Source organism: Camelus dromedarius, chromosome 31 (genome assembly GCF_036321535.1).
Source record: "Camelus dromedarius isolate mCamDro1 chromosome 31, mCamDro1.pat, whole genome shotgun sequence".
Classification (NCBI taxonomy): Eukaryota; Metazoa; Chordata; class Mammalia; order Artiodactyla; family Camelidae; genus Camelus; species Camelus dromedarius.
The window spans coordinates 19688844-19716104 of NC_087466.1; the positions used below are offsets into that span (position 1 = coordinate 19688844).

Genomic DNA, 27261 nt, shown 5'->3' on the forward strand with positions numbered 1-27261 from the left:
GCACGACTACAGCACAGGCTCAGAAGACGGTTGCCAAATTGAATTTCTCCATCTTCAACTTCACTTACTGAAAGTATGAACACAACTTAGCACAAGAGAATGTTTGTTTTCCAACAGTAAGTCTTAACTCGTGAAAGTTCTAAGTGCTATAGGTCAGTGAAGCTCAGCTTCGGCTGCACAAGCAGAATGCCCAAGAGTTCTGGAAAATTACCAACGTCTGAGCTCCTGCCCTCGGCTTCAGCACTTTTTAAAAGCACGAAAGCTGATCACACACACAACCTGGTTTGAGAACTGCTGCTATATTGATAGAGGTTTAATCTCCTGAATAACCACAGTAGCAAAAGCCAGCCAGAGTGCTTGTGAGCATTCAGTAACAAGGAACTGAGACTTATGGACTTGAATTCTCCTCTTCAAGTTAACAAAAGCATAAACAAAATGGGCTTAATGAAACAGCAACAGCTATATGAACATATGAAACTCATACTACTACCTTTATCTAGAGTAAGAATTCCCGAGCGATCTTCTACATTTATCAGGCCAACTCCTATCAGTCCTTGTCGAACATCTATAATAAAATAAGTTTGTAAAAAATCGTATAACCCAAATGAGTCAATGAGCTATTACCTGACTAATCAAAGTAGATCAATTCTAGTAGGTAAGAGTCTATGTACCTCCCATAGTTCCTATTAGCTGAATCAGATGGAACCCACGACCCCTGCAGATCTTTAGGCACTGCAAAATCAACTCGCATTATATTTTATTATTTTACTAAGATGTCTTGTCTTCCCAACAACAATCTCTGGCTATGGAGATTCCCAGCTACACAGTTATAACCCACAGAATCTAAACAATTTTGAATGCCTAGGAGGAAACTGATTAAATAATTGTGTAAAGGAAGTAATCCTGCTTCCTTCCCAAACGTTACCTATCAGCAATGACAAGGTGATGCAGAAGATAAGCAACACGCTTAACAGTCAACATGTTCTGAATTCCACGACTAAGAGGAGAGTTTGTGGAGCTTTTAAAAAATACGAGTGTCCAGGTTCCAATCCAGAATTACAGAATAAGGGGTCAAAGAAAGAAAAAGGTCAACAGGAAGCATAATTATATCCTACTTACACATTTATTTAATCAGCTAGACTCTGCTATGTGCTCAAAATGTTTAATTCTGAGGGTGACAACTGTGTCGCCAAAGAGCTCCACTGCAGAGAAGTCCTCATTCTGGGAACCCATCCCATGGGAGCAAATTACCTCAATATCAGTAAGGGAATAACTAAAGAAACTATTACAGAAACCAGCTGTGGAACACTACGCAGCCGTTAAAGCCTGTATGAGTGCTACAGCCACTGACTGTAAGAAATGTCTACGATGTATTAAATGAGAAAAGCATGTTGCAAGTAATATTAACATTTAAAAGAAAAGCTCTGGTATGTAGAGTCGAACTGTAATAAAAAAAAAAAAAAAAAGAAAAAAAAGCTCTGTGTTTAGACAAACATGGAGAAAGGGGTGTGAGGCTGCCTCTGTCCAGAATGACCCGAGCAGATGAGAATGGAAGGTGGTGTTTAACGGGAGAGTACTGACTCCTCATTATTCACTTTTAGTTTTTCATTACTTATAATGAATAGTAACATACAATTTTTTAAAAATTAGAAATAAACTGACGAGTTTTTTTTGACATTCTCTCCAATGACCAAACAAAAAGAGAAAGAGAAGGAAAAGGAGAGGGAGAAAAAGAATAGGATCAAGGCTTTACTGGGTCTTTGTTTAGGTAAATGCCATCGGTGATGATAAGCACCCCTGCCAGAGATGACAATATGGACTGTTAGTAACACTAAACACTGGTCCAACTGGAAAGGACTTCCTAGTGAAGAATGCTAACTCTATAATGATAATGTTTCAAATATTTTAACATCTATTTATTTTACAAGATATTTTCATTGTTTCCAGAACTACTAAAATCACTTAAAATACTTGTATTTATGGGGTAAAATCTATTCTACAGATTTGCAAGATACATCTAAGAATTTCTATAGCACTACTTAGGATTATTTTTAATACAAAAACGTCCAAACACATACAAATGTAAAGAGAATATTCTAAGAACCACACGTACCCACCACCCAGTTTTAACAACTGTTAATATATTTTATCTACACCCCCCACCAACCTCCACAGATTATTTACCAGGATACTTTAAAATTAAATTTTTAAAAGCTATTCAGCATAGTCATTTCAAATTAATCTAACAAAAGCATTTTCCCTCTATTAACCTAGTATTAAACAACATGCAATAAACGATGTCAAGAGCAAAATCACTTCACCTGAATGAAATTTAATAAATCTACTGCTTATAAGAGGTCAATTTAGGTATCCGGTAACCATCAATTTCTAAATTTTTATGTAATTTATGTCCAAAGAAAACAAAAAACAACAGCACATGTTAGAACAGGTTATAGTACCTTCTTGTCGGTACTGATTTTCCTTTATTATGATTATTTTTAAAAGTTACCTTTAAAGAATTCTCCAGGATAGTCGGGAGGTGGTGATACCATAGGAGAATCTAGGTTTACAATGGATTTCATGACAATTTCTAAAGCATTTCTTCCATACTGCAATAAAAACCAAATACATTTAAACAGTTTCAGCATTTGGATACCCGTCAATCACATGACCAAGTGAATACTATAAAAACTATTACTGTACAAACAGTCAAAAATAGCAGGACTCAATTATCTACCTACCTACCTACCTACCTACCTATCTGTATCTCAGACTGCCTAAGTCCTTAATTCACACCTTTGCACATAGCAGGCAATCAGTAAATAGATTCCTTTACTTCTGGGAACTCACACGTGATTCCAATGCAAGTATTTAATACAGTCCTATTTTCCAACAGGAATGGGAAGATGACTATATTGCAGAGTTGATCACCAAAGATCTGACTGCTACGTGTGTTACGGGAAGCCATGAATTTACAGCAAAACCGTAAGAGGAGGCAACTTTAACTTTTCAACAGTAACCACTTTCCCTTTTCCATTTACTGCCACAATTTTTCAGATACTAGAAGCTGAAATGTACCTTATTATCAAAGTTGAATCTGCTCAGATCTCTAGATTCTGTTGCTCTTCTGTCCCCATGTGTAAGCGCGCCCTATCCAAACATAAAATTTCCAGTTAAGACACAGAAGACAGGTAACATCCACCATCTTTTATACACATCTATGTAACTCAAAAACTTACCAAACTCTCAAGTCTTTTAGCAACAATAGATGCAAATCTTTGTTCTCCTGCCAATTCAGAAATCAGAAAGACGTACTCAGGAGCAGTAACTTGGTTTGATCTGTGAGTTCGTCCTGTAACGATATTAAAAAAAGTAATAATCATCACTGATTGTGTTCACTAGATACTAGTATTCTGAGATCTATTCCTAGCTAACACTAAGTTGGTATCCAGAAACCCTTAAACCGGGGGCGGCGGGGGGTAATGTAACAATTACCGTAACTCCCCAGAAGGTACAAAATCAGAAACATTGACTTAACATCTATATTCAGAACAATATTCCCCCTTACAAGGGAAAAGAAATGGCCATGAAACTATTATACAATAAATATATTATTACAACTCCAGACTGGCTGACCACAATGCTGCTGATGCACAGCTGTCCTGGATTCTCCCAAAATTGTTGTTTTTTTTCAATCACCAGGTCATAGGGATATGAAGATGGCAGGGAAGGGAGGAGCCATGTGCCCTCAGTGAAGCCACTGGGGGTGAAAGGACACAAGTGGCAGCTGCTCTGACATGGTTAAGTGCATCCTGAAGGTCTATAATGGAGATACTCCTGAGGAAACCCGTTCTTGGATACAATGCCAGAAACCCCATGAAATCCTACTGCAGGCCTTTTATACCTTTTAAAACAGCTAAGAAATAAATTCATGATGAACTCCCTATTTTAAGGTATATGCAATACAGACAATTTCAAAACCTACATATATGTCAAGTTTTAATATGTCTGACATTAAAATATTTCCCCAGTGACTCCCAGCTATTAAGTGAAACTTAGTGCAGGAACTTACCAAATTGCTGAATTGCTCTATCGGCACTCCATGGTAATTCCAGAGTCATATGAACTCTCCGTCTTTGATTTTTAGCTCTCCTATCTGCTTGTAATGAAATACCCGAGCTGGCAGCTTCTGAGATGATAGCAATATTCTGTATCGAAAGTAAGAAAGAAAAAACAGAAGATCACCCCTGCACAAAGACAAGCTGGGAAACATCAACCAATACATGTCCCCCTTTACTTCCTAAGTTATGGAACCCTCAGCTTTAGCAATGCATAGTTACACGGACGCTCAGGATCAAGGTCACATTTCCCAGTCTGCCTTACAACTAAGTGTGGGCACACTCCAGCCAGTAGGTTGTAGGTGATACGAACATCCAGGAAACGTTCCTAGTCAAGGACATGCCCTTCTCATCTTTTCTCCTCTCTGCTGGCTGAAATGTAGAGGTGTAATGACTGAATCTGAAACAGCTGTCTTGCAATACAGAGGTAACTCGGGAATGGAGACCCGCATACTAAAGGAACAAGACAGAAGAGACCCTTCAAGGGGCCACACTGGTCCTGGTCTACCTACTTGTATGAGGGAGAAATAAATTTCTTTGGGTCAATATGATTTTGGATTTTCTGTTACTTAACAGCCAAAACTAATGCTAACTAATATAATTCCTAATGCATATGGCCCTAAATTACTAAAGAAACAAGTACATAAAATATAATAATATCTCTACCTACAATCTTTAAAATACATGTGAGCTTTTAAATATATTTTTAAAACTTTGATGATGATAATAACTATCATCTAGTTTTAGTTGCAGAGGCAGAAAAAAATTTTGAAATAAAAAACAAAGTATGAATAAAGAGATTATTTTATTCCACTTCTCTTAGAGTAAGGAACGAGACTGAAGTGGTACTGCTATTTTTTAGCAATCTCATCAGCAAATGCTTATAGCAACTCCAACTAGATGGAGGAAGAAATGATCTGAGAATCTTAACACTGACAAAGTTTTAATACTTAACACTAAGAGCCTACAGAAAGGGCCTCTGGAGGCAACTCTGACCTCTGCAGTGGTCTGATATGCACAAGTAATCTGTAGCCATTCAGAGCGAACTGTCCTCATAGAACATGGCACAGCAAGACAAGAAACAGCAAAGCCAAAGGATAACGTATCTGGGCATGTTTAAATGTATTTCTAGACTCAAAATTACAATGAAGCGGAAAAAAAAAAGAAGCTAGTGTAGCATTTGTCGTGCCATTAAGATGACCTAAGAGAACACAGTATTTTAATATTCTGATTAAAGACCTCAAAAGCCTCCAAAGTTATCAAGAGTTACATCTAATTCTGTGCACAAAACACTTACCACATTCAATTTATAAGAAAATAATGAAAATACGTAAAATGTTCAGTGATTATGTGCAATTACTAAAAAAGTATAGAATAAAAACATTCAATGGACAAGATTTATATTAAAAGAGAAAACCCTTTTAAGATTAATCTAAACATATGGGCATTATTCTTTTCATCCAAAACATCTGAGAAAAGCATACCTTATCTCCATCCATGAATCTTTGTTTTTCTGTGATATTCAGAATTTCCACAGGGACATCAAGTTCAGATCTTGACTCATAAGATATACTTCCATCATCATTGCTTACAACCCTCCCCTTGCGGCCAGTCATCTGCAAAGCCAAACAGTGTCACTTACAATTAAGGTATCTGACTATGGCGCATGAAGCTCAGGACTATTCCATCAGAGAAACTTGGTGGAAGATGAAAGGGGATAATGAAACCAACACGTATTGTGCAGCCTGGGCTGCAGCAGGCACCCTTGGGGAGAGAACATTGCAACACAGTTTCTGGATTTAAAAAGTTCAAATTCCAGTGGAGAAAACAGACGTGTGGCAATAATAACAAAGGTTGAGTGACAGGTGCAGGAACCGAGATCAGTGTCTTGGGATAGACACTCAAAGATACGAAGGGCAGGAGTTCACAGGCTCTAGCATAACAACAGAGTAGAGCAAGGCTTGTACTAAGATCTAAGAGAGGATATTAGATAATTATACAATGATACCAAATATATCACTCATTCTAAAGGCTTTAAAAGTGGCAAAAAATTTAAAAAAAAAAAAGTGGCAAAAAATTACCTAAAAGAGACACAGCCCCGATCAAGACATACTTACCTCAGCAACATTCTCAGGGCCACCAAGTTCATCAATAAGTTCATCCAGGGTATTAGGTGGGAGGTCTTCTGCTAATTTTTCTAGTTTATCAAGCAGGTCTTTCTTCATCTGCTGGGCCCTTTCCACAGCGTCCTGACTTGTTATAAGGCTACTGTTACTGTTGGTGTTACTGTTAGCTAGATAAAATACATTTGTTAAAAATCAGTACAAAATTTAAATTTTTGCTTTTTTTAAAAGTATGTTTCACAGACAAAAGCAAGCTTCAACGTGGATACCTGGTGCACTGTTAGGAGCAGGTGAGATAACTGGTGTAGATGAGAAACTCGGTCGTTTTGATCCAAGACCTGACGCTAATAAGGCACTTTGAATAGAATCTGGGTCTATACTTTTCTTTTTTTTTTTATCTTTGTTTTTCTTGTGGTCTTTTCTGATTAACCAGGGATCTGAAAGTCAAGGAAAGACATGTATCTAACCATCTGTCAAAACAAACTAAACATTCCCAGAGGAAAGCATCACCAGTGACGCTGGCTCGGTACATGCTAACACCACAAGGTGCGGCTCCACAGCCTGACGTTCAACGTGACTGTACAGAACGGAGGCCATCGCCTCGCATAACGAGCTCCACCGCCAGCAGACAGACAAGCCTAGAGCTCCCACTAAGGAAAGACTAGAATCTACGTGATGATTTTGTACAGGGAAAAAAGGTTTTAGTACAACACCCCATTTCAAATACCCAGAAATAACCGTCTTTTAACATAGTGATGAACTCACCATCTTCATCATCCTCACTAGACTCGTCTCTGAATGGGTTGAAATCATCATCATCTCCAGAACTCATGTTTTTAGAGCTCTCATAGTCACTTTCTTCATTATCAGAGGCATCAGATTCACTTCCACTGTCATCAGAACTGCTACCAGTAAGGCCACCTACTTTTCGTGCTTTTTTGGCTTCTCGAGTTATTTCTTCACCTACCCTCAAACCCCAAACAAGAAGGTCAGCCAAAACACACTGTTCTAAAGATCCGGGAAATTACATTTAGTTCATGAGTTAATACACTTAGTTAGTTCAAACGAGAACAGTGGAGAAAAGCATTTACGCACGTAAATAAGAGCAAAGAAAATTCACAGACAAGTGCTAACCCTGTGGACTCTTACAAGAAAGGTTATGTGCAATTATGTTTAAGAAAATATTAGATATGTAAGTACAAACTCAAGCCCACCTTCAAGTGCACAAGTTTCAAAATAAATTCAGGACAACAGAGATGAAACAGAATCTCTGGCACTGTCACAATTTAATTGCATCTCAGGTTGAGATAAGAGGCCTAATAATTATAGGTTGATAAGATGTTTTTTAAACACTTTATGGAATACTAAAATAACTATAAAACTGCATTTTAAAAAGTCAAACAAGGTGCTAATCTGAACTACCTTACTGAATATTCATAAAAGATATCTGGAATAAGCCAATCAAAACTAAGAAAACATTAAGAAGCTCACATATTAACAAGATAGTGAGAACAATTCAGAAAAGGGAAACATGTCCATCTATCTGACCATTCTAAGATATCACTGATTCTGAGACAGCATTACTTTTTGTACTACTAAAAAATAATAATAATTTTAAAAAGCCTGTTAATTATACGACAATAAACCTACTTTCAGGCATATTAAAAATGTTTTTAAAAAAAAGTATTACTTGGAATGGATGAAATATAAGGGTGAGGTGTCAGGCATTTAGAAGACACAGCATCAGAGCCTTCACAATACAAGGAGTTATTCTCCCCATTTTAGATAAAGAAAGCCTGAGAAGGTAACTTCTGAAAGTCAAAACAGCTTCGTAAGCACCTAACACACCCACACACACACCCACACACACACACACACCCACACCCACACCACTGACAACAGAAAGACCAGTAGCTGTGTGAACCTGGGAATATTCCTCAACCTCTTAGCCTTTCTGTGCCTTAGTGTCCTCTGTCTATAAAACCGAAAAAATAAAACCTACTTTCATATGGATACCTCGTGGGTTGAATGAGATCATGTGTGACTGATGCTTACCAGTGCCTAGCACTGGTCACTCATTAATAACAGGTTACTCGAGCATTCAAAACTACACAAGTGACAGCGAAAATATGCAACCATCTGCCAATTCAAGGCAGGCAGTACGTTCCCCAAATACAGCTGCAGCAAAAAGCTCAAATTTATTCTACTTTCAACCCCATTTAAAGGAAAGTGCCCACCTTTCCGCTTCTTTATTTTATTTTCTTTACAAGGACTAGCTCTTGGAGAACTGTTGTTACTTGGAGCTGTCAAATCGATTCCTAGCAAACTATAAAGCTTCTTCCTATCTGGAGCAGGGAAGTGTTTTTCAATGAGTGACTGTAACACTCCTCTGCAGGAGAGAGAAAAAGTGACAGTTAGTGGTTCAGTCTGCAAAATTATTACAGTTTCACCAAACATATTTTTTAAAAAGTAAATATATTTTATGCAATCTTACAAAATATTCACAATCTAGCTCAAATAAATTTTAATATTCTGGGCCAAGGGTGTCCAACAGAAACATAGTGTTAGTCAAGCAAAATTTTTACATTTTTCCAGTAGCTAAATTAAAAAGTAAAATAAAGCTGGTGAAACTAATTTTAGTATTTTAACTCAATGTATCACTTTAACATGTAATCAGTGAGATATTTTACATATTTTTCCTTAAGTCTTTGAAACTTGTTGTGTATTTCACTTAGAGCTCATCTCAATTTGGACTAGCCATTTCAACTGCTCAACTGCCACGTGACTAGTGCCCATCACATCAGAGGCAGTACTAGGTATGCAAGCACAGGAAAAATACAGATTCTCAGGTGCATGACTTGCTTTAAAAAGTAGTTTTTAAATACATGCATCTTAAAAGGAGCCACTTGAATGTATTCCCTGAGGCAAAAGACAATCTGGTGGCATAAGTTTTCTTGTTAATTTTACTACAAGTTAGAATTGTCAGGTTCTGTAAACAAACTGAAAAACAATGTCAAAAATATTTTTTAAAAACTCTTCTACCTCAGGACTATCTGCAATTATTATATTGGCGCTTACTAAACTGGGGCAAACTATACTTACTGCTCTTCTGAATAATGGTAATTTCAAATACACAAAGCCAAAACTAAAACTGAAACTAAACCAAGCTGTTACAGATTTTCAAGATGTACAAAACGAATAAAGATCAAACCCTTCCATTAGTCCAAATACTGGGCATAATACTGTCAAAATACTTGACATTTCAGGATTTCTATGTTAAATGTTTTCCAACAGACACACTATTACGAATACGCACAGGACTGCAAAAACTAAGATCAGGAAAACTTTAAAAGGCAAAAATTCTTGTCTCCAGGAAATGCCAACATTTAAACCAATCTAAGTAAAAACTCAAAACCAAAAACATTACTTGGCAGTTGAAACAAAATCATTCAATTCTCCCCCGCCTTCTTCCAAGGCTTCTAATGTTCTAGCTTCTCCCGTAGACTGCAGACCAATTACAACACACTGGAGGAAGAAAAGAGTATTAATAATTATAAGTAAAAATATGTATGTGGCTTCTCAAGATGTATTTTAAATATTTAGTTTTAAAAAAAGATTTCCAGCAAGAATTACCCATTATTGTACGTGTACCCATTTATTTATCCTACACACATCTGAAACATGCTATGTGTAAAACACTTAGCTAGGAAATGGTATTACAGTGGTGGACCCAACTGACGCCCTTGCCCCTGTCTTTGCGCTTTAAGTAGATACATATTCACCAAAAGGGAAAAAGCCTTAAGGTAATACACCTACATACTATCAGTGGTTATATGTATGGATAGCCAAATTACAGTGATGTTTATACTTTTCTGAGCTATCTAAATTCTTTATAAACAGGCATTGCTTTTACTACCTTGAAAAATTTATTTTTTAAAGTCTTACGGTTAAAACTTTTACAACTGTCCTTTACAAAGAAAAGGTTTATAATACAAGTAGAAAACCTCAACACCCAGTAGACTAAAAAACATAACCAAAGATGAATCTCTTCAGACATTCTCCAACTTACTTTTCCATTCTTGATTTCTTCTCGAGCTAGTTGCACAACCCTTTTAACTTTGGATGCTATGCATAAGTATTTGAAAAATCTCTGGTGAGCAGACCAGAACTGACCCCACATGGATTTCTTCATTCTCTGCTCAGCGTCAATCAGATCTGCAGCTTGCTGAAATCGCTCTCTGGCAATGACCCACTGAAAATGCACACCCAACATTTTAGATACTTCAATCTCTGAGTGTGAATTATTTAAAAGTGACTCAGTCAATCAAAATAATGTTCAGTGCAAGACACCACTTAACAGTAATTCAATGAAACACCTTCAGGAAATCTCTGAACATACGTTTTTTAGGACACTCACAGAGAGCTGTCCCCAAATTCTTACTACCTAATATAGTCATTTTAGGAAATAGTTACATTGTGATTTTTGAAACTATTACAACTGAAATAAATGGCTATTTTTCATAAATTACTTTAACAAAGAGAAAGCTTGGAAAATTGGGAAAATAAGGATCTGGTGACTTATCTGCTGTTTTACTGCAGAAATATACTCCTGTGGGCTGACAGAGATTACATTGGACAAGACTGGCTAACAGAAATATTATCAGGTACATTAAAAGTACTAGAAATTGGGTTTAGCAGATACAAACTACTATATATAAAACAGATAAAACAACAAGGTTCTAATGTATAGTACAGGGAACTACATTCAGTATCTTATAATAATCTATAGTGAAAAAGAATATAAATATGTATAACTGAATCACTCTGCTGTACCCCAGAAATTAGCACATTGTAAATCAATTATACTTCAATTAAAAAAAAGTACTAGAAGTTAAGAAAAAAATGCTCACCAGTTTGACTGCTTTATTATACATTTTAACATAGCTCTGAGAAAGAAGAACTTCCTCAATTTTGAAGGTCACTCCAGTAAAGCTCAGCTGTCGAGCAATATACATTCCTCTAAGCTTCATATCCATAGCAACTATTTCCATGGCACCAACACCTCTGAATAAAATTAAAACACACAGTAACTATCATTAAATATAGTAGGGCTTTAACATATGTAGAAGAGGTTTTAGCAATAACACCTCTTTTATACTGCTAGTGTATACTGTAAATTGCATTACCTCCGTTCTACTGCCTGAATAAAATCACTGAATTCTCTAAATGGAGTTCCCTCACCCCATATTCCAAGACGGTTCATATAGGCCATGTTTCGTGGTTCAGAAGCACCTGAAAAAAAACCCCAAAATGAAACATATTATATAGTTGAAAAAAATAATCTATACATGTAACTTCTAAATAAATAATTACTCACCAGTGGCACTAGCATAAACAACTCTGGCTTTTGGCAATTTGTTCTGAAGTTCTAAAACTGCTAAGCCTGTCTTGGTTGGCTTTGAAGAACCAACAGGACATAAGTTTTTTGCTTTATGACATTCATCAAACACTATCTGTAAGGAATACATTAAGGAGCATGTCATATTAGTAGCAAGTGTCTCTAATCTTTTAGGAAGAGTTAACTTTCATTTCCCAGAGGCCTTGGGAAATAGCCAAAATTTCTAAGACAGTAGCTGGAGTTAAACAAAACAAAACAAAACAGGATTATCAGCAGGAGGGATGCTACTGGTAACAAGCCTCTGAGCATCAACTAACATCCACATACCTATTATCTGCTTTTGTCAAACCTTAACATTTTGCCACTGCTTCAGATTGTTTTTTCTTTACGATTATAAATAAAGCCCTCTATGTGCCTCTCCCTGATTCCACCACCCCTCGCCTCTCTCTAGCCAGAGAGGCATTCACTGTATTTGGCATTAACCTTAACTGGATATTTATTTCTTAATTAGAACGAAGGAAAGGATCCACTACAGCTAGAAATGTCCAGCACACAGAGGATTTTGGCAAGTTCTATTAAGTACAAGCACGAATGAAAACCAATTTTATCAGCATTTCAAAACTGGTGTTTTTCATGCAGGACAGTAAAATGCATGCTACGAGCAAGGAAGTCTGGAAATCACTAACTTAATGAGGGAATATAGCATTCAGCATGTTCCACACCTATTAACATTTTCCTAAAGGAGGAACTTAAATACTGGCCTTCTAAATGACAACTACAAAACAGAATCAACTTTCTGACTTCCTTGGAATCCCAGTAGTCTGTTTAACCTCAGAATTCCTGTTTTCCAAATGTTTATCCTTAGATTAACTTTTGTGTCATTAAAAAATATAAAAACATTTTTTGCAAAGGATACCACTCCATCGAAGTCATCACCGCACCAATGTAGAAGCTGTTTTAACCTCGTTTTGTATTTACCGCCAGACTGACTTTCACCAATGAGGGAAGAATAGGTAGCAAAAATAACACCCTTCTTCACACTCCCATTATGCTTGGAAGAAATTTTTCCATATTTAAACTAAAAAAGAAAAGAACTTAATAAATACGCTTATCTGTCTCAATATTTATCCCACCCAAATTTCTATAGCAGTTAACTAGACCATGATGGACTTAGGAAAATCAAAGGACCACCTAAGATCATCCACAAAATTTTTCACACATATGTATATACACATACAGACATGCCCATGCCCCCACATTTATGTATGTGTGTGTGTGTTTAACTTTATGGTGCAAGGACCGTTTTCAAAGTCTCTAAAAAGTCTACCACCAAAAGAAAGATTACAAACCAAACTACCCTACAAGAAAAAGTCCCAGTATTCATTCTATAAATATTGTGCACTTACTACCTTCAAAGCACTGTAACTAAGTTCTGAGCGATATATAAGAATTATGATTAATAATTGTGCCCTTCTTCAATTACACTGACTCAGAAACAGAAAACCATTTCTAGATGCCAGTTACCTGTTTTAAGTTTTGAACTTCAGCAGTCACTGAAGTACACAGTACTTTACCCACTAACCCACTCGGTAATATTCACCCAAAAAAGCCACTGATGGGCAGGGCAACACTGAAGCAACTCAGGATTCACGTGGAAAGTGGATTCACGTTTACTTAGTTTCAAAGGGCTAGCAAGGAAACACCTGCAGGAACCAGGTCTGTCTCTTTCACCCTTGTGACTCCAGGAACTGGTGCATAGTAGGAGGTCAATAAAGATTTGCTAAATGAACATTAAGATTCTAATCACATTAAACTGTGCTTCTAGACAATGAAATATTTTCTCCCACTTGACAGCACTGTTTTAACAAGACACAGGTACAGGTTTAATACAAGTCCACTGAAAGTACGAACATCTAAACTAGGCTCCAAACCACAGTTCTCTATGTGCTACGAGGGGCGCACTGCCGGTCCAGACAGCTGTATGACACTGCACCCCACACTCAGTTACGAGTTTTGCCCACAGAAAGTTACTTCAGAAACAGACAAAACAAACAAACAAACAAAAACAAACCACCCTGAAAACTGAAAGAATAAACTCTATAAAAAGAGACAATGCCTATTTGTTGCCACTACAGAACCCTACCTGGCATAGTATTTAACACACAGTAATCCATACACCAACAGTAGTGGCTGAATACAAAACTTTCATACCTTATTTAATGAATGCACCAAAATGTTTTTTGCTCCAATATCCCTCAAATCTCTTTCAGCATCATACTTTAAATCATTTGAAACACTGAACCTGCCACCAAAAAAAGAGAAAGAGAGAAAAGAAAAATACTCAAATTAAAGGCAAATTCCATCATTCTAGCAGTATTCAAGAGTCAATAAAACCAGGCCTTGACACTTCAAAACTTACACCTACTCGTTAAAGCCCATCCTCATACACTGGATTACTCACAAACAAAAGCTTCCACGGCCGGTCTTCAGCACTTACCACAGAGCTCTTTTCCTGCTCAACAGATAATTCTCATAGATGATTCCTGCTATTGTCCTTCCTTTTCCCACCCCAGCACCGTCACCTATCAAGAAGCCAGCACGGTCTCCATTAGGCAGGAATGTTTCATGTTGCTGAAAAAGCAAAAGCTGGTAATTAATCTACTCCGTTAGACGTTGGTCATCAGTCTTTCACACAGTTTTAGAAACATAACAACATTATGCATTTTTATATGAACAGTACAGAGTCTGGCTTAGTGTGGACACTTATACTGACCATGCAGGCATATCTCGTTTTATTGCGCTTCGCTTTACTGCACTTCAGGGGATATTCCACTTCTTACAAACTGAAGGTCTGTGACAACCCTCGGTCAAGCAATGCTATCAGTGCCATTTTTCCAATGGCATTTGCTCACTTTGTGTCTCTGTGTCACATTTTGGTAATTCCAAACTTTTTCATTATTATTACATTTGTTATTGTGATCCGCAATCATTGATCTTTGATGTTACTATTTTAACTGTTTTGGGGTGCCTCGCACCCTGCTCATGTAAGAAGATGAACTAAATTGTGAATTAAATTGGTAAATGTTGTGTGTGTTCTGACTGCACCACTGACTGGCCATTTTCCCCATCTCTCTCCCTCTCCTTGGGCCTTCCTGTTCCCTAAGACACACAGTATTGAAATTAGACCAATTAATAACTCTTACAATGGACTCATAAGTATACAAGTGAAAGGAAGAGCTGTATGTCTCTCAATTTAAATCGAAAGCTAGAAATAATTAACTTGAGAGGAAGGCATGTTGAAAGCTGATACAGGCTGAACACTAGGCCTCTTGCTCCAAACAACCCAGTTCTGAACGCAGAGGAAAAGTTCTTGAAGGAAATTAAAAATACTACTTCAGTGAACAGATGATAAGAAAGCAAAACAGCCTTATTGCTAAAGTGAAGAAAGCTTTAGTGGTCTGGACAGAAGATCAAACCAGCCACGCATTCCCTTAAGCCAAAGCCTAACCCAGAGCAAGGCCCTAACTCTCTTTAATTCTGCGAAGACTGAGAGAGGTAAAGAAGCTACAGAAGGAAAGTCTGAAGCTGGCAGAGGTTGGTTCGTGAGGTTTAAGGAAAGGAGTCATCTCTGTAACATACAAGTGCAGGTGAAGCAACAAGTGCTGATGTGGAAGCTAGAAGATTTAACTAAAGTATCAGTGAAGGCAGCTACACTAAACAACAGATTTCCAATATACACGAAACTGCCTTCTGTTGGAAGAAGATGCCATCCAGGACTTTCACAGCTAAAGAGAAGCAGTCAATGTGTGGCTTCAAAGCTTCAAAGGACAGGCGGTTTTCTTACTAGGGGTTAATCCAGCTGACAACTTCAAGTTGAAGCCAATGCTCATCTCCCATTCCAAAAATCCTAGCGCCTTTAAGAATTATGCTAAATCTACTCTGCCTGTGGCTCTACAAATGCTATAAAAAAGTAGCACATCTGTTTATAACATGGTTTACTGAACATTTGAAACCCACTGTTGAAACCCACTAGTGCTCAGAATAAAAGGTTCCTTTCAAAATAGTACTACGCATTGACAATGAGCTCTGATGGAGATGTACAACCAGATTAAGGTCGTTCTCGTGTCTGCTCTGTAACATAACATCCCTTCCATAGCCCATGGAACTAGGAGTAATTTCGACTTTCAAGTCTTAATTCTTTTTTTTTTCTTCTCCAAGTCTTATTCTTTAAGTAACACATTTCGTAAGGCTATAGCTGCCATAGTGATTCCTCTGATAGGTTCAAGCAAAGTAAATGGAAAACCTTCTGGAGAGGAATCACTACTCCAGAAGCCACTAAAAATATCTGTGATTCACAGCAAAAGGTCAAAATAGCAACATAACAGGAGTTTGGAAGAAACTGATTCCAACCCTCATGGATGACTTTGAGGGGTTAAAGACTTCAGTGGAGGAAGTAGACTCCTGAGATGGAATCACTCCCTATGGGTGGGGGCTTTCAAATCTTTTCTAGCTTTCAGCTACTGGGGGGGGGGGGGGGGGGTGGAAGCTGCAACAAACAGCCTTATATGTTTATGTTCTTATTTAATAGCTCTATGAGATAGACTCCCAGTAATGGAATTGTTAGGTCAAAGGATATAGGTATTTTTAATTTTAATACATATTCCCAGTGAGGAATTCCCAAAAAGGTCATGACATTTTATCATTTCCACTAAACATGGAACCCCCCACATCAACCCTACTCTTTAATTTTCTAACACATAAAATTCCTTTAAAAATTACACCCGCAAGTTTTTCACTCAAGGAAAACTTACCTCTAAATTGAAACAACTGTATCACATGAACTAAGATTAAAAGATAAAAACTGCATGTAGTTATAAAAGATGGCTTACCTGGGCTGCATATGTTATAGCCTCAAGCTGTAATGCTGACAACCAGCCATTATCAATGGTTTCTTCAGAAATAGACGTTTTGTACCAAACATCAGGAGGAGTAACACTGGACAAAGAACTAGTTTCCACTACAGCATCTGGGTGACGTAGGCCAATTTTTACTAAACAAAAATTTTAAAATATTCATTTTAATCATTCTAAGTAATAACAGTTCCAGGCTTACCATATAATATATATAAGAAAATAAGTAACTATACACTCTGAGATCTTATACAAAGCACTGATGGATGGTGAAGTATTGTTTAAATTTGACTACAGTGACCTATTTATCAACTACCTATGGCTTAAATATAGACTTACTGATTAAAATGATCTAGAAAAATACCATCTTAGCTCGTATCACCAAGTTCTCCAGTAGTAACAGAACATAATCCTAGACTAAGGCATCATTTTAAATGACCAGAAAAGTATGGGATCTTGGAATCCATACATAGTTGGTAAACAGAGATTTTTAGTTTAAGTGGTCTTATTATATTATCAAAATATTTAAGAGACAAATTCTGGTCATGGATTTTTTTTCTCCATCTTATTACCCTCATAAAATTAAAAAGTGAAAAATTTTATACAAAAGCTAAAAATTCTTAATTTTCAACTTAATATACTGGCCACTAAAAAAACTGAAAAAAGATAGACATGGCATTAATATAAACCACTGAATTCAAATAGCACATTTTACTTTAAAGATTCCCATGTTTTCATCACCTGTTTTAAGTAAGCTGTATAAACTATAAAGCTATGTGTTTATATCTCTGTAATTTACTATGATTTTATAATCACTGCTGATAAGAGCAAAATTAACTTGAAAGAAAAAAGCTTTTTTACTCTTAGTTTTAAAAGATTTCATTCTAAAACAAAGTTCTAAGTTTGTGGGGTTGGGGGTAGAGTGCACGCTTAGCATGTATGAGGTCCTGGGTTCAATCTCCAGTACCTCTGTCAAATAAATAAACAAACCAACCTAATTACATGCCCCTCCCCCAAATGTTGTGAAGGGAAAAAAAAAAACTCATAGTAAAATTTTCATGTGGATATTTTAAAACATATTATAGTTTAAAATATATTACAAAAGCTCATACTTGTGAAATCCTGAGGTACCAAACATAAATATGTCCTAACAGATAATACAGTATGTGTGGGGAAGTTTTTAAGTTCAGAAGGAACCCAGAAGTCTTTCATTATTTTGACAAGTCCCAGAGACATACATTTAATTGGCATATACTCTGCATAGGTTTCCGCATGACCCATTTCCTCTTCATCTTCTTCCTCTGGTTCATCTTCCTCTTTCACAACAGGGACCTTCTATAACAGAGAGAGAGTAAAATCAACTTAGTCCAGAGACTGGAGGCCCAGCCAACACACAGAAAAATGCTTCTGCAGGAATACCTGCTATCTTCAGTCCTGGAAACATGACGTATCACTTCTATAGTCCCTACAATCTGGATCATATGTTGTGACTTTCCTGCTTCTCCAATGATAGACACAGACAATGCATGACCTATTCTGATCCCTATCAAATGGGTCACCACACAGCTCCACCATCATCTCAGACTACTTTCCCTTCAATATTGCCTACTACCCTCCCTGATGCTCAGAACTCTCTAACCTCAGTCCTCACTCTTCATTCCAGTTCCAGGAACAGAGAGCGAGGAGTCGGAAGAGAAAAGGTGGATTAAGCTCCAAGAGCACATCCTACACTCTCCTGGGCAGAAGCCTCACATCCTGCCCTCTTTTCAGTTCTCCTCCATCTGTTTTCTTTCCCTTATATCCTAAAACCGCAGAACCCCAGAAGACCTGGAATTTTAAAATTCTTCTGACGGACAGAGAAATTTATTCTGACATCCATGTCTCCGCAGACACAACAATCGGATACAGGATCCTGTATCACTTCTCTCCAAACCCTAGCACGACTGAAAGTAAAATGAGGAGCTATTAGTAACTGTACCAGGAAAACAGGAGTAAACCCAGACTGTCCCAAGCAAACTGAGTGAATGGTCACCATACCCAGTGTTTCTCCACAGAATCTCACAGGATAGAGGCAGGAAGGGATAGGAAAATAGTGAAAAGAGGCTTTTTCAAGGGCTTCCCATCAGTAAACCACTAGGAAAGCTCTTTATTAATGCGTGCTTGATCAAGGGAGAACGTAGACAAGCAGCTGTGAGACCCAGGAAACGGTAGAAGAAGGACAGAGAAAACCCAGTCAGGACCTACAGGTAATGCCAAGGATAGCACGGCATTAAAAAGTAAGGTCAGGCTCTTCTTTCAGTTTTACTTATTTTTATTTAGTCTAGAGCAGCATACGGTGACATATAGATGCTCAATAAACGTGGGAAGGAAAAGGGAGGTGGGAGATAAACATTCAGTCAACATCAACCCGTGGGGTCCTTAGAAACAAAAAACCAACAAAACACAAAACTCCAAATATTCTCAGAAAGTATGCCAAAATGAAACCCAGTTTCAGGAATAAGAGACAAAACGGGGCTGGCCAAATAAAGATACAAATCCCAATTCTGCTGTTATTTGTGTAGCCCTGGGCAAATTATTTAAATTTTTATTCCTTCCCTTCCCTCCCTTTGCACCTTTTCCCCCACCTATAAAACAGGAATGCATACTATGCTAAAAGACCAGCCTCCTTCTTTCTCTCTCTCCAACATTTTTTCCTTTTTTACCACCGGTATATTTGGAGGATGAGGTGGTTATACAAAAGGATCACAAAATCCAGGGACCAGACAAGTAATATTTCTAAGACAGCTGGATATAAAACGGCAACTGACACCAAGCTTAGGGTCAAGGAGATAAATGAAGGGGAGGAAGACTGTGGTACCTGGAGAATGCCTGCCCAACACACAAAGTAGATATTTCACTACTCAACCTTAGAGAGATTAACACTAGGTAGGGAATGTGGGCCCAGGATTGTCAGGTACTCCTATTTTTCAAGAGAATCTAGAAATCAGAATTTTTACATGTTAGAAACATACTCAAAACTTTTTCAGGGGGAGGGTACAGCTCAGTGGTAGAATGCGTGCTTAGCATGCATGAGGTCCTGGGTTCAAGCCCCAGTATCTCTGTTAAAATAAATAAGTAAACCTCTTGCCCCCTCAAAAAACAACAGAAACAAATGAGGCCTCTTGAAACAAATTTTTTTCCCAAAATTATGTGGAAGCCAAACAAAACACATCTGTCAACCGGTTTTGGTCCAGAGGCTACCAGTTTGCAATCTGTTAGATGTTTCCTGACTGCTAAGACAATACAGAACTTTTGGGGTAAGGTATAGCTCAAGTGGTAGTCTTTGCTTAGCATCCACAAGGTCCTGGGTTCAATCCCCAGTACTTCCTCTAAAACCAACCAACCAACCAACCTAATTATATCCCCCACAAAAAATAAAAAATAACTTAATAATAATAATTTAAAAAAAGACAATATAGAACTTTTGCCATATTACAGGCAACATGGGCTAGACTTGGAACTTGAGCACCAACTAATCTTAAAGAAAAAATGCAATCTTATTTTCCAAAACTCAATTTCCAAGTAAGCCACTGGCATGCAACCACTAAGTAAACTGACAACGACAGTGCTTATTCCCCTGGTCCCCATTCAAAGCCTCAGGCACAGGTCGCTCTGCTGTCTCTCCAACCCAATCAACTCTCTAGTACCAATATACTCAGTCACCTCGTATTCTCTTCCTTTTTTTCTTTCCCCTCACCCTTTCCAATCACCTTTGCAATCTCTCCAGTTTATCCCTTATCACCTCCCTTCTGGACTACTTAACCAGCCTCCCAACTTGTTTCTTCTTTCCCATCACGCAACACATCCTGAGTCACTAACACAAGTAGCAGCTCCCTCTCCTGCCAGAGGCCCTCCCTCACTGCTGCTGCACCAAGTTCCAAACACATCAAACTCAACTCTGGACCCTCCACAGAGCCCCCAAAGACCCATTTCAATTTCTTCCTGCAAGCCAAGTATCCTAAGAGCACATGGCTACCACCTCCTCTGTGTCTACTATATGCTGTAGCTCACTTCCTAAAATGCCCTCTCAAAGTCTCTCCAGACTCCTCCCAAGCTCCATGACACCTCCTCCATAAAGTGAAGACTTCTCACCCCATCTGAGTTTTATCTTCCTCCAAACCCACAATCCCTATTGTGAGCATCACAACGCACCTCTTGCTGTACCTTAAATATTACTACTTAAACCACGTGGTTGTCAAATTATATGTTTATTAAAGGAGGAAGCCAGATACCTGCCACACACACACAGGGTTATATACTGCATAATTATTCAACACATGTATAGAATCAATTTACATGAAGCATATAGCATTTCCAAAATGTAAGAAAAAAAGTTATCATGTAATTACTCATAACTAAACCACTATATGATCTGACAGCTCATAACTAAATACACAGTAAGATTCAATCCTAAAATGAAAATAATTATCAAATACTTTTGGTTAACTCCACATTGTCCTTTTTACTTCTCAGGTGAGAGTCACAATAAAAAGATGTCAGTACTATGTGTAATACTACATCCTATCAAATATCCAAGTCAAAATGACCATGTTCAGTATGTATTAGTTTATTCCAGTGAGATTAAATGCTTATTCATTAGTTTATGTAGCTGAGTACTCTTCACACAAAAAGTTTCCTAAGGGTTAGTTAGCCAAGTGTATTTTCATACCAAAAATACAGATACAGCTTTTGAAACTCACCATGGTGGGGGAAAAACTCCTCATTTTCATGTCATTTATCCATATTCTTGCTACTTCTTTATTAGAAGACTCTTTCTTTACTGTGCCATTGCTTACATCAGCTGATGAGGAAGAGACAACATACATTTTAGAACTTTTTCCTAAATTTCAAAAAAAATTGAGTAAAGTTTACCCACTTCACAAATCAGAGAATACCATCTGCTTATCTCCAACTTAAATTAAGCATAAAGATAAAAATATCGAAAGCTGAGATAAACAAGATTATACTGTATAGCACGGGGAAATATACACAAGATCTTATGGTAGCTCACAGCGGAAAAAAAAGTGACAATGAATATATGTATATTCATGTATAACTGAAAAATTGTGCTCTACACTGGAATTTGACACAACATTGTAAAATGACTATTACTCAATTAAAAAAAAAAGTTTAAAAAAAATTCAAAGCTGTATGTCATTATAGAGGTAAGAATTAACATTAGAAAACAAAAGAAAATGTGTGCACAAGAAGTCTGAAAACTATTATCAAAAAGACACCTTAACCAGAACATTATTTGGTAGTTTTATATCAAAACCATTACCAAGAGCCAGCATTACTTTGAGACACTTCACTTGGCTCAGTAAAAAACCCCAAACCTGGTGTTATCACCAAGACAGAATCAATCCCACCTGATTTGAAGGTACTTACTAGGGTCCTGGGTTCAATCCCCAGTACCTCCATTAAAAAAAGAAGAAAAAAAATTAAGGTACTTACTAATTTCCAAGGAAAAGTAATTATTTCCAGAAAGGAAAGAAAAACAACAACAACAACAACAACAACAACAACAACAATTTGGGAAATCTATTTTCTTCCTTCTCCCAAAATAAATTTCCAAACAATAGAGCTTTTCTTTTTTCTATACCAGTGGTTTGCAAACTCTTTTTAGATAGAGTAATAAAACCTCTCTCTCAGAAAGGAGAGCTGCTTGATTGAGGAGTCCAGAGCCCCTGAAACTAGCCTCCATCCTCCAAGTACCCCTGAAGCATTCTCCGTACATGCTGTTCTTGAGATCACAGTGTGAAAATCACACCAGGAAGACTGATTAGCACCTTATCTATTCTACCAAAAGAAAGGACATTATTTGGGTGGTATGTCATTGGGAACACAAAATGGCTAGGATTAAAGTGTTGGCAAAGTACGCCAGTACAGAGATAATACATTTATTTGGGGGTCTGAATTTGTTTAACATAACTGTGGGAGAGCCAGTAAACAGTTCATAGTTACAGGACTGGAGCTCAACTGAGAGATCAGAATCCAAAGAGAAACTCAAAGGGCTAAGGGGTCCAAAAGGGGCAAAACCCACACAGATGAAAGGTAGAAAACATGCCAAACCTTGCTCTTCGCAATGTTCTTCCCTTTCAGTAAAAAGGTGACCCTCTTACACAAACGTTGGCTTATCTTTTGCATTCACTGTGTTTCTTTTTCAGCCCTGGTCTAGTCTGACAATTTTTCAAGCTTCCACACAAGGATGGCCTTGACTTGCAGTCTTTTAAAAATTACTATATTGAATGTGGAAATGTTACTGTACTAGATATCACTCGGTTAGCTGCAAATCTATCCTGAGTTGTTTTGTTCTCTAAACTCTTTCCTCACAATGGCACAGTTCTCTCCTTAAATTATGAGGGCATGTGTTGATTTGAGGATGGAATGTGCAGAAAGCCACTCACATAAAAGCAGCAGTCTTTCTCCTCATTAAATCCAAAGACTTTAATGAAAAGCAGCTTCTACTAACTGCTGATCACCTCCAAGTCTCCCAGGAGACATTCCAGATGCTGCCCTGCACCTCAGCTAGGTCAGGGCTGTTGTCCCGCTCTCCATGGCAAAGAATGGAAATCAGTCCTAAGGCAGCTACAATGATTTCTCAATGGGAATCTGACTGCCAGGCTCTAGTTAGTTCAGGACAATGTAACAATATGGAATCAAACAGAAAGACTGTTAGGTTATTTGCTATTTTTAATTACATTTGTCACTGGAGACAAAGTTCTGCATCATCCTACAAACACTTCTTGCCCATTCTGTGAGATGCCCTCTACTGTATACAAACACATTAAAACTTTCAAGCAATCAATTCTGTTACAAAATTATATACTGATCTATACCAGATGTTAAAACTTATCTTCCAAAATTAGAAAAATGTAGCAGCTGTCTAGAAGGAGAAACTCTCTATTCAATACCCATCACCTCATTCCAAGAGTCTGATGGGATGCTATGTATGTACTAGTATAAATCACCAGGAACCTCCATTCTATCCCCTTGGTCTAAAAATACAACAATCCCAAAGACATTAAAAAAAAAAAAAGATAGGGGATGCACATCCATTCCCCTTGCTAAAACTATAATACAGTGGCCAGCTCAGCATATATGACTTCAGAGTTAGCACCTTTAAATGTAACCAACTTGGTACTGGTATGTAACAAGGACTCAAATATTATTTAGCTCAATAGAAAAAGACAGGAAAGAATCTCTCAAGAGTTCACATTTTCAGTTTCTAAAACCACACTACTGAAATCTGATACAGCTAAAGTTAAAAAAAAAAAATTGTATTTTACTCTAAAAAATTAACTTACTACACTAAATACAAAGCTTCCTCTAAGCATTCCACTTAAAATGTAACCTCTTCCTGTCCCATTCTCCATTTTCTTCCACCTGCCTACCCCCATCTAATACACTATACTTTACTTATTTGTTTTGTTTATTGTCTATTTTCCTCCACTAGAATGCATTCTCCATGAGGGCAAAGATTTCAACAGCTTTCTTCCTGGCCATAGTCTCAAAATCTTAGAACAGTGTTTGGCATACAGCAGACACTCAATAAATATTTGTTAAACAAATGAGCAATAAGAAAGCCACTCCAGATGAAAAAAACTGTAAAATTTACATCTTTAAATAATAAATGAATTTCTAAAAAAGAGTGATCAATCCACTGTTGAGTTTTCCCCTTTAGATCTAAACCTATACTTAAAGCATTATGGATTAGCTAGTGGTAATGGTTGCACAACTCTGCGAATATACTAAAATCCACTGAACTGTACCTTTTAAAAGAGTAAATTTTATGGTATGTGAATTATATCTAAGGAAGACTATTATAAAAAGAAAAGTACTACTGAATGCTCACTCTTCAAAGAAAATACAGTGATTTATTTCACAATGAAAGTTAATATATTTTAAAAGAAAAGTTTCTAAAAACGCTACCCACAAGCAATGAAGTAAATGACAGCCTAAATTGTAAAACTGTGAAAGTCAGAGTTAAAGTAGCGAAGTATCAGTTTAAAGCTGTTATCTTAAGCATGGTCCAAGGACCACCAGCAACAGCACCTCTAAAAAGCACATGAGAAATACAGAATCTTAGGCTCCACCCCGGACCTATGAAATATGATTTTGTTTTTGAACAAGATCTCCAGATCTTTGAACATAGGCATAAAGTGTGAGAAGCACTGATTTAAAGGACTGAGAAAAATGTTAACGGGTTACTGGCAGTATAAAACTGAGATCTCATGATGTTAATGTAGCCCCTGGGTAACTCCACCTTTCATTTCAAGGCTTAATGCTACTGTACAGGAACCATACCACAATAAAGGTGTTTAAAAAAAAAAGCTAAGACCTCTAAATTTTTGCTTCCCTTAAACTGTATAAATACTGTAGATGTACAGAGTCATGTAGATATTACCTCTTTAATGCCCAGTTCTTTTAAGACCTAAGCAATCCTTTAAAAACACACTGACATATCTCAACAAAGGCAGACAGCTGACACTACTGAAAAACAAAAAGACTCACTAGCTGCTGTTGCAACTGGTTGAGCAATATTAGCTGGTGGCTTCAGTTTCATGAGTTCGTTCAGACTATTATTTTTTAGTAGGTCCTTCAGTTGAACCTGGTCTTTCGCCGGCGCCGAGGTCATGGCATTTCGTACTGCTGGTGCTGAGACTGAAGGGCGTGTGTTTGCAGTAGTCTGAATAAACTTTGTTAAAGTAATGGTTTGCCTATTCGTTGTTACAGGTGGTGTTTTAGTCATCACAATTGTAGATCCTAAGGTCGGAAGCTGATTTATCTGATTCAGCACAAATGTTGTCGTAGATGGAGGCTGCTGCTAGAAGAGAAAACCATACACATCACACCCATGAAAAATTCCTTCTTTAATGCAGCCCATATCCATAAACTCAGTAGGACATTAAAAAATCTAAAACTGACTTAATCTTACCCAACCATTGGGATTTCATTTTTAATAGAAAATGATTAGCTATAAACTATCAAGTTAAAACACATTACTTTGAGGAAAAGAAGGCACAGGAGGAGTTTGGGGACAGTAAGCGTAAAATGAGACTATCCTAAGCAAGCTGTAATGTATAGTAACCCCAGAGAACACAAGGACTAGGAACATAATTTATAATCCCAGCACTGTCCCAACTAACAAGATAAACTTAGGCAAGTCACTTCACCTCTGGAGGCCTGGGCTCTCTGAAGACCATCTTCCATTTCTAACACTCTGTGATTCCTGTCTAATACTCCATCTGCTAACATACAGACTATACTAATGTTCAACTTATTAAGATAAAATTACCAAGCAGAATTTAAAACTCCTATGTCACATGAATGATCCAGCCAGGTAAATTACAAATATTGGTGATAATGTGAATGCTTTCTCTGAGCCTAAGGCAAAGCTACAAAGCATTTTATTTTTTATAGTTGGGAGAGAGGTGTGGTTAGGAGCTGGACAAGAATGAAAAACAAGTCAAGATTTGAGGATAACAATATGTCTGTGACTACGGCAACTAAAGTACAACTAAGATTTTTTCATAAATTTAAGTCTATTTCTACTTTCTTTACCCTTCAAATTATGTTATTTTTCCATGACTCCGACCCATAAGAATCTTCTAGATTACTACTTATCACTTTTAAGTACAGCTCTCAACAATTTATCCTAAGTCATTAAATTTTAAACAGTTTGTCCAATAATTTTATACCAGTAGGCTTAAATTAATAATTGTTAAAGCAAGGCCAGAGGAACGCTACTTTTAAAGCACAATTACAATCACATAAAAATTATATACATCAATAGACGAAACCCAAAATAAACAAGTAAAAATGAAAAGTGTAGTGGGATAATGTGTAGTTCGTCTTCACTTCATCAATTTTGTATTCTCTGCAATAAATAAACTCAAAAAATGTTGTTCTGTCCTAATCTTTTGATCAGCGTAACTACCAGAAGAATGAAAGAAATGTTTTACAAAGTAGGAGGTGAGTAGAATATTGGGAAAGAAGTAGCAAAAAGCAGAACTAGTGAGATAGAACTATTTCATGTTAAAGGGCAGAGTCTTACTACAATCCTAAACTAGTTTCGCAGTGATGCCAAATCTAAGCAATTCTTACCCTAACATTTAATAGTGCTGGAGTAGGTACCGTCTCTGGTTCTTGTTTAACAGGAACTGCTGCTTCAGTCTCCAAACCTAGTTCTAATGCACTAAGTGGCACTGACTGGAGAGAAAACAACATCAGAGAAAGAAATAAAAAATGACGACAGCGAACAAGAGACGTATTTATTAACATTTTTAAAAATTTCAAGCTTTACGTTCAAATGGAATGTAAAATCACTGATTCCAAGTATAAAGCAGCAACCTGTGCAAGCATAACATCTTCACTAAACTACACTAGCACCAGAATCTTACTGTTGTTTTCAGAGAATGTGTACAGTGAAACTTCAGAAAGACATTTTTACAAAGACAACTACTGAGATTAGTGATCTTCTCACAATAACCTAAACAATTCACTTTTTACTTTTATTTTATATATTAAAGCAGAAAATGTCTTGATTTTCATTGCACATATTTTCCACATTGTGAATGAGGACTAACAACCTAAAAATAACATTCATGTGCATATTTAAAATTAAGGCTTAATCATACAGTATTTTTTTTTTAGAGATTAAAATTAAGAAA

The 27261-nt window shown here is 37.1% G+C and overlaps 1 protein-coding gene across 7 annotated transcripts in view; it reads right to left on the reverse strand.

Annotated features, from left to right (window-relative positions):
* The window catches only part of SBNO1 (strawberry notch homolog 1), a 49592-nt gene that overhangs the window by 14862 nt on the left and 7469 nt on the right, over positions 1–27261 (reverse strand). For 3 of the 7 annotated variants that reach the window (XM_031442547.2, XM_031442546.2, XM_064481277.1), the window contains 23 exons: positions 26696–26800; positions 25103–25415; positions 21289–21389; positions 17788–17884; positions 16529–16689; positions 14137–14270; positions 13851–13941; positions 12556–12717; positions 11619–11754; positions 11428–11533; positions 11152–11305; positions 10311–10493; positions 9669–9766; positions 8479–8630; positions 7007–7204; positions 6511–6678; positions 6236–6411; positions 5603–5734; positions 4073–4208; positions 3240–3352; positions 3079–3150; positions 2510–2609; positions 491–565 (listed from right to left, as the gene is read on the reverse strand). In XM_031442547.2, coding sequence (XP_031298407.1) covers positions 491–565; positions 2510–2609; positions 3079–3150; positions 3240–3352; positions 4073–4208; positions 5603–5734; positions 6236–6411; positions 6511–6678; positions 7007–7204; positions 8479–8630; positions 9669–9766; positions 10311–10493; positions 11152–11305; positions 11428–11533; positions 11619–11754; positions 12556–12717; positions 13851–13941; positions 14137–14270; positions 16529–16689; positions 17788–17884; positions 21289–21389; positions 25103–25415; positions 26696–26800 — 3163 coding nt within the window. The remainder of the gene's footprint in view (positions 1–490; positions 566–2509; positions 2610–3078; positions 3151–3239; positions 3353–4072; positions 4209–5602; positions 5735–6235; positions 6412–6510; positions 6679–7006; positions 7205–8478; positions 8631–9668; positions 9767–10310; positions 10494–11151; positions 11306–11427; positions 11534–11618; positions 11755–12555; positions 12718–13850; positions 13942–14136; positions 14271–16528; positions 16690–17787; positions 17885–21288; positions 21390–25102; positions 25416–26695; positions 26801–27261) is intronic. The other 4 variants (XM_031442550.2, XM_031442549.2, XM_031442548.2 and 1 more) reach the window with 4 other exon arrangements.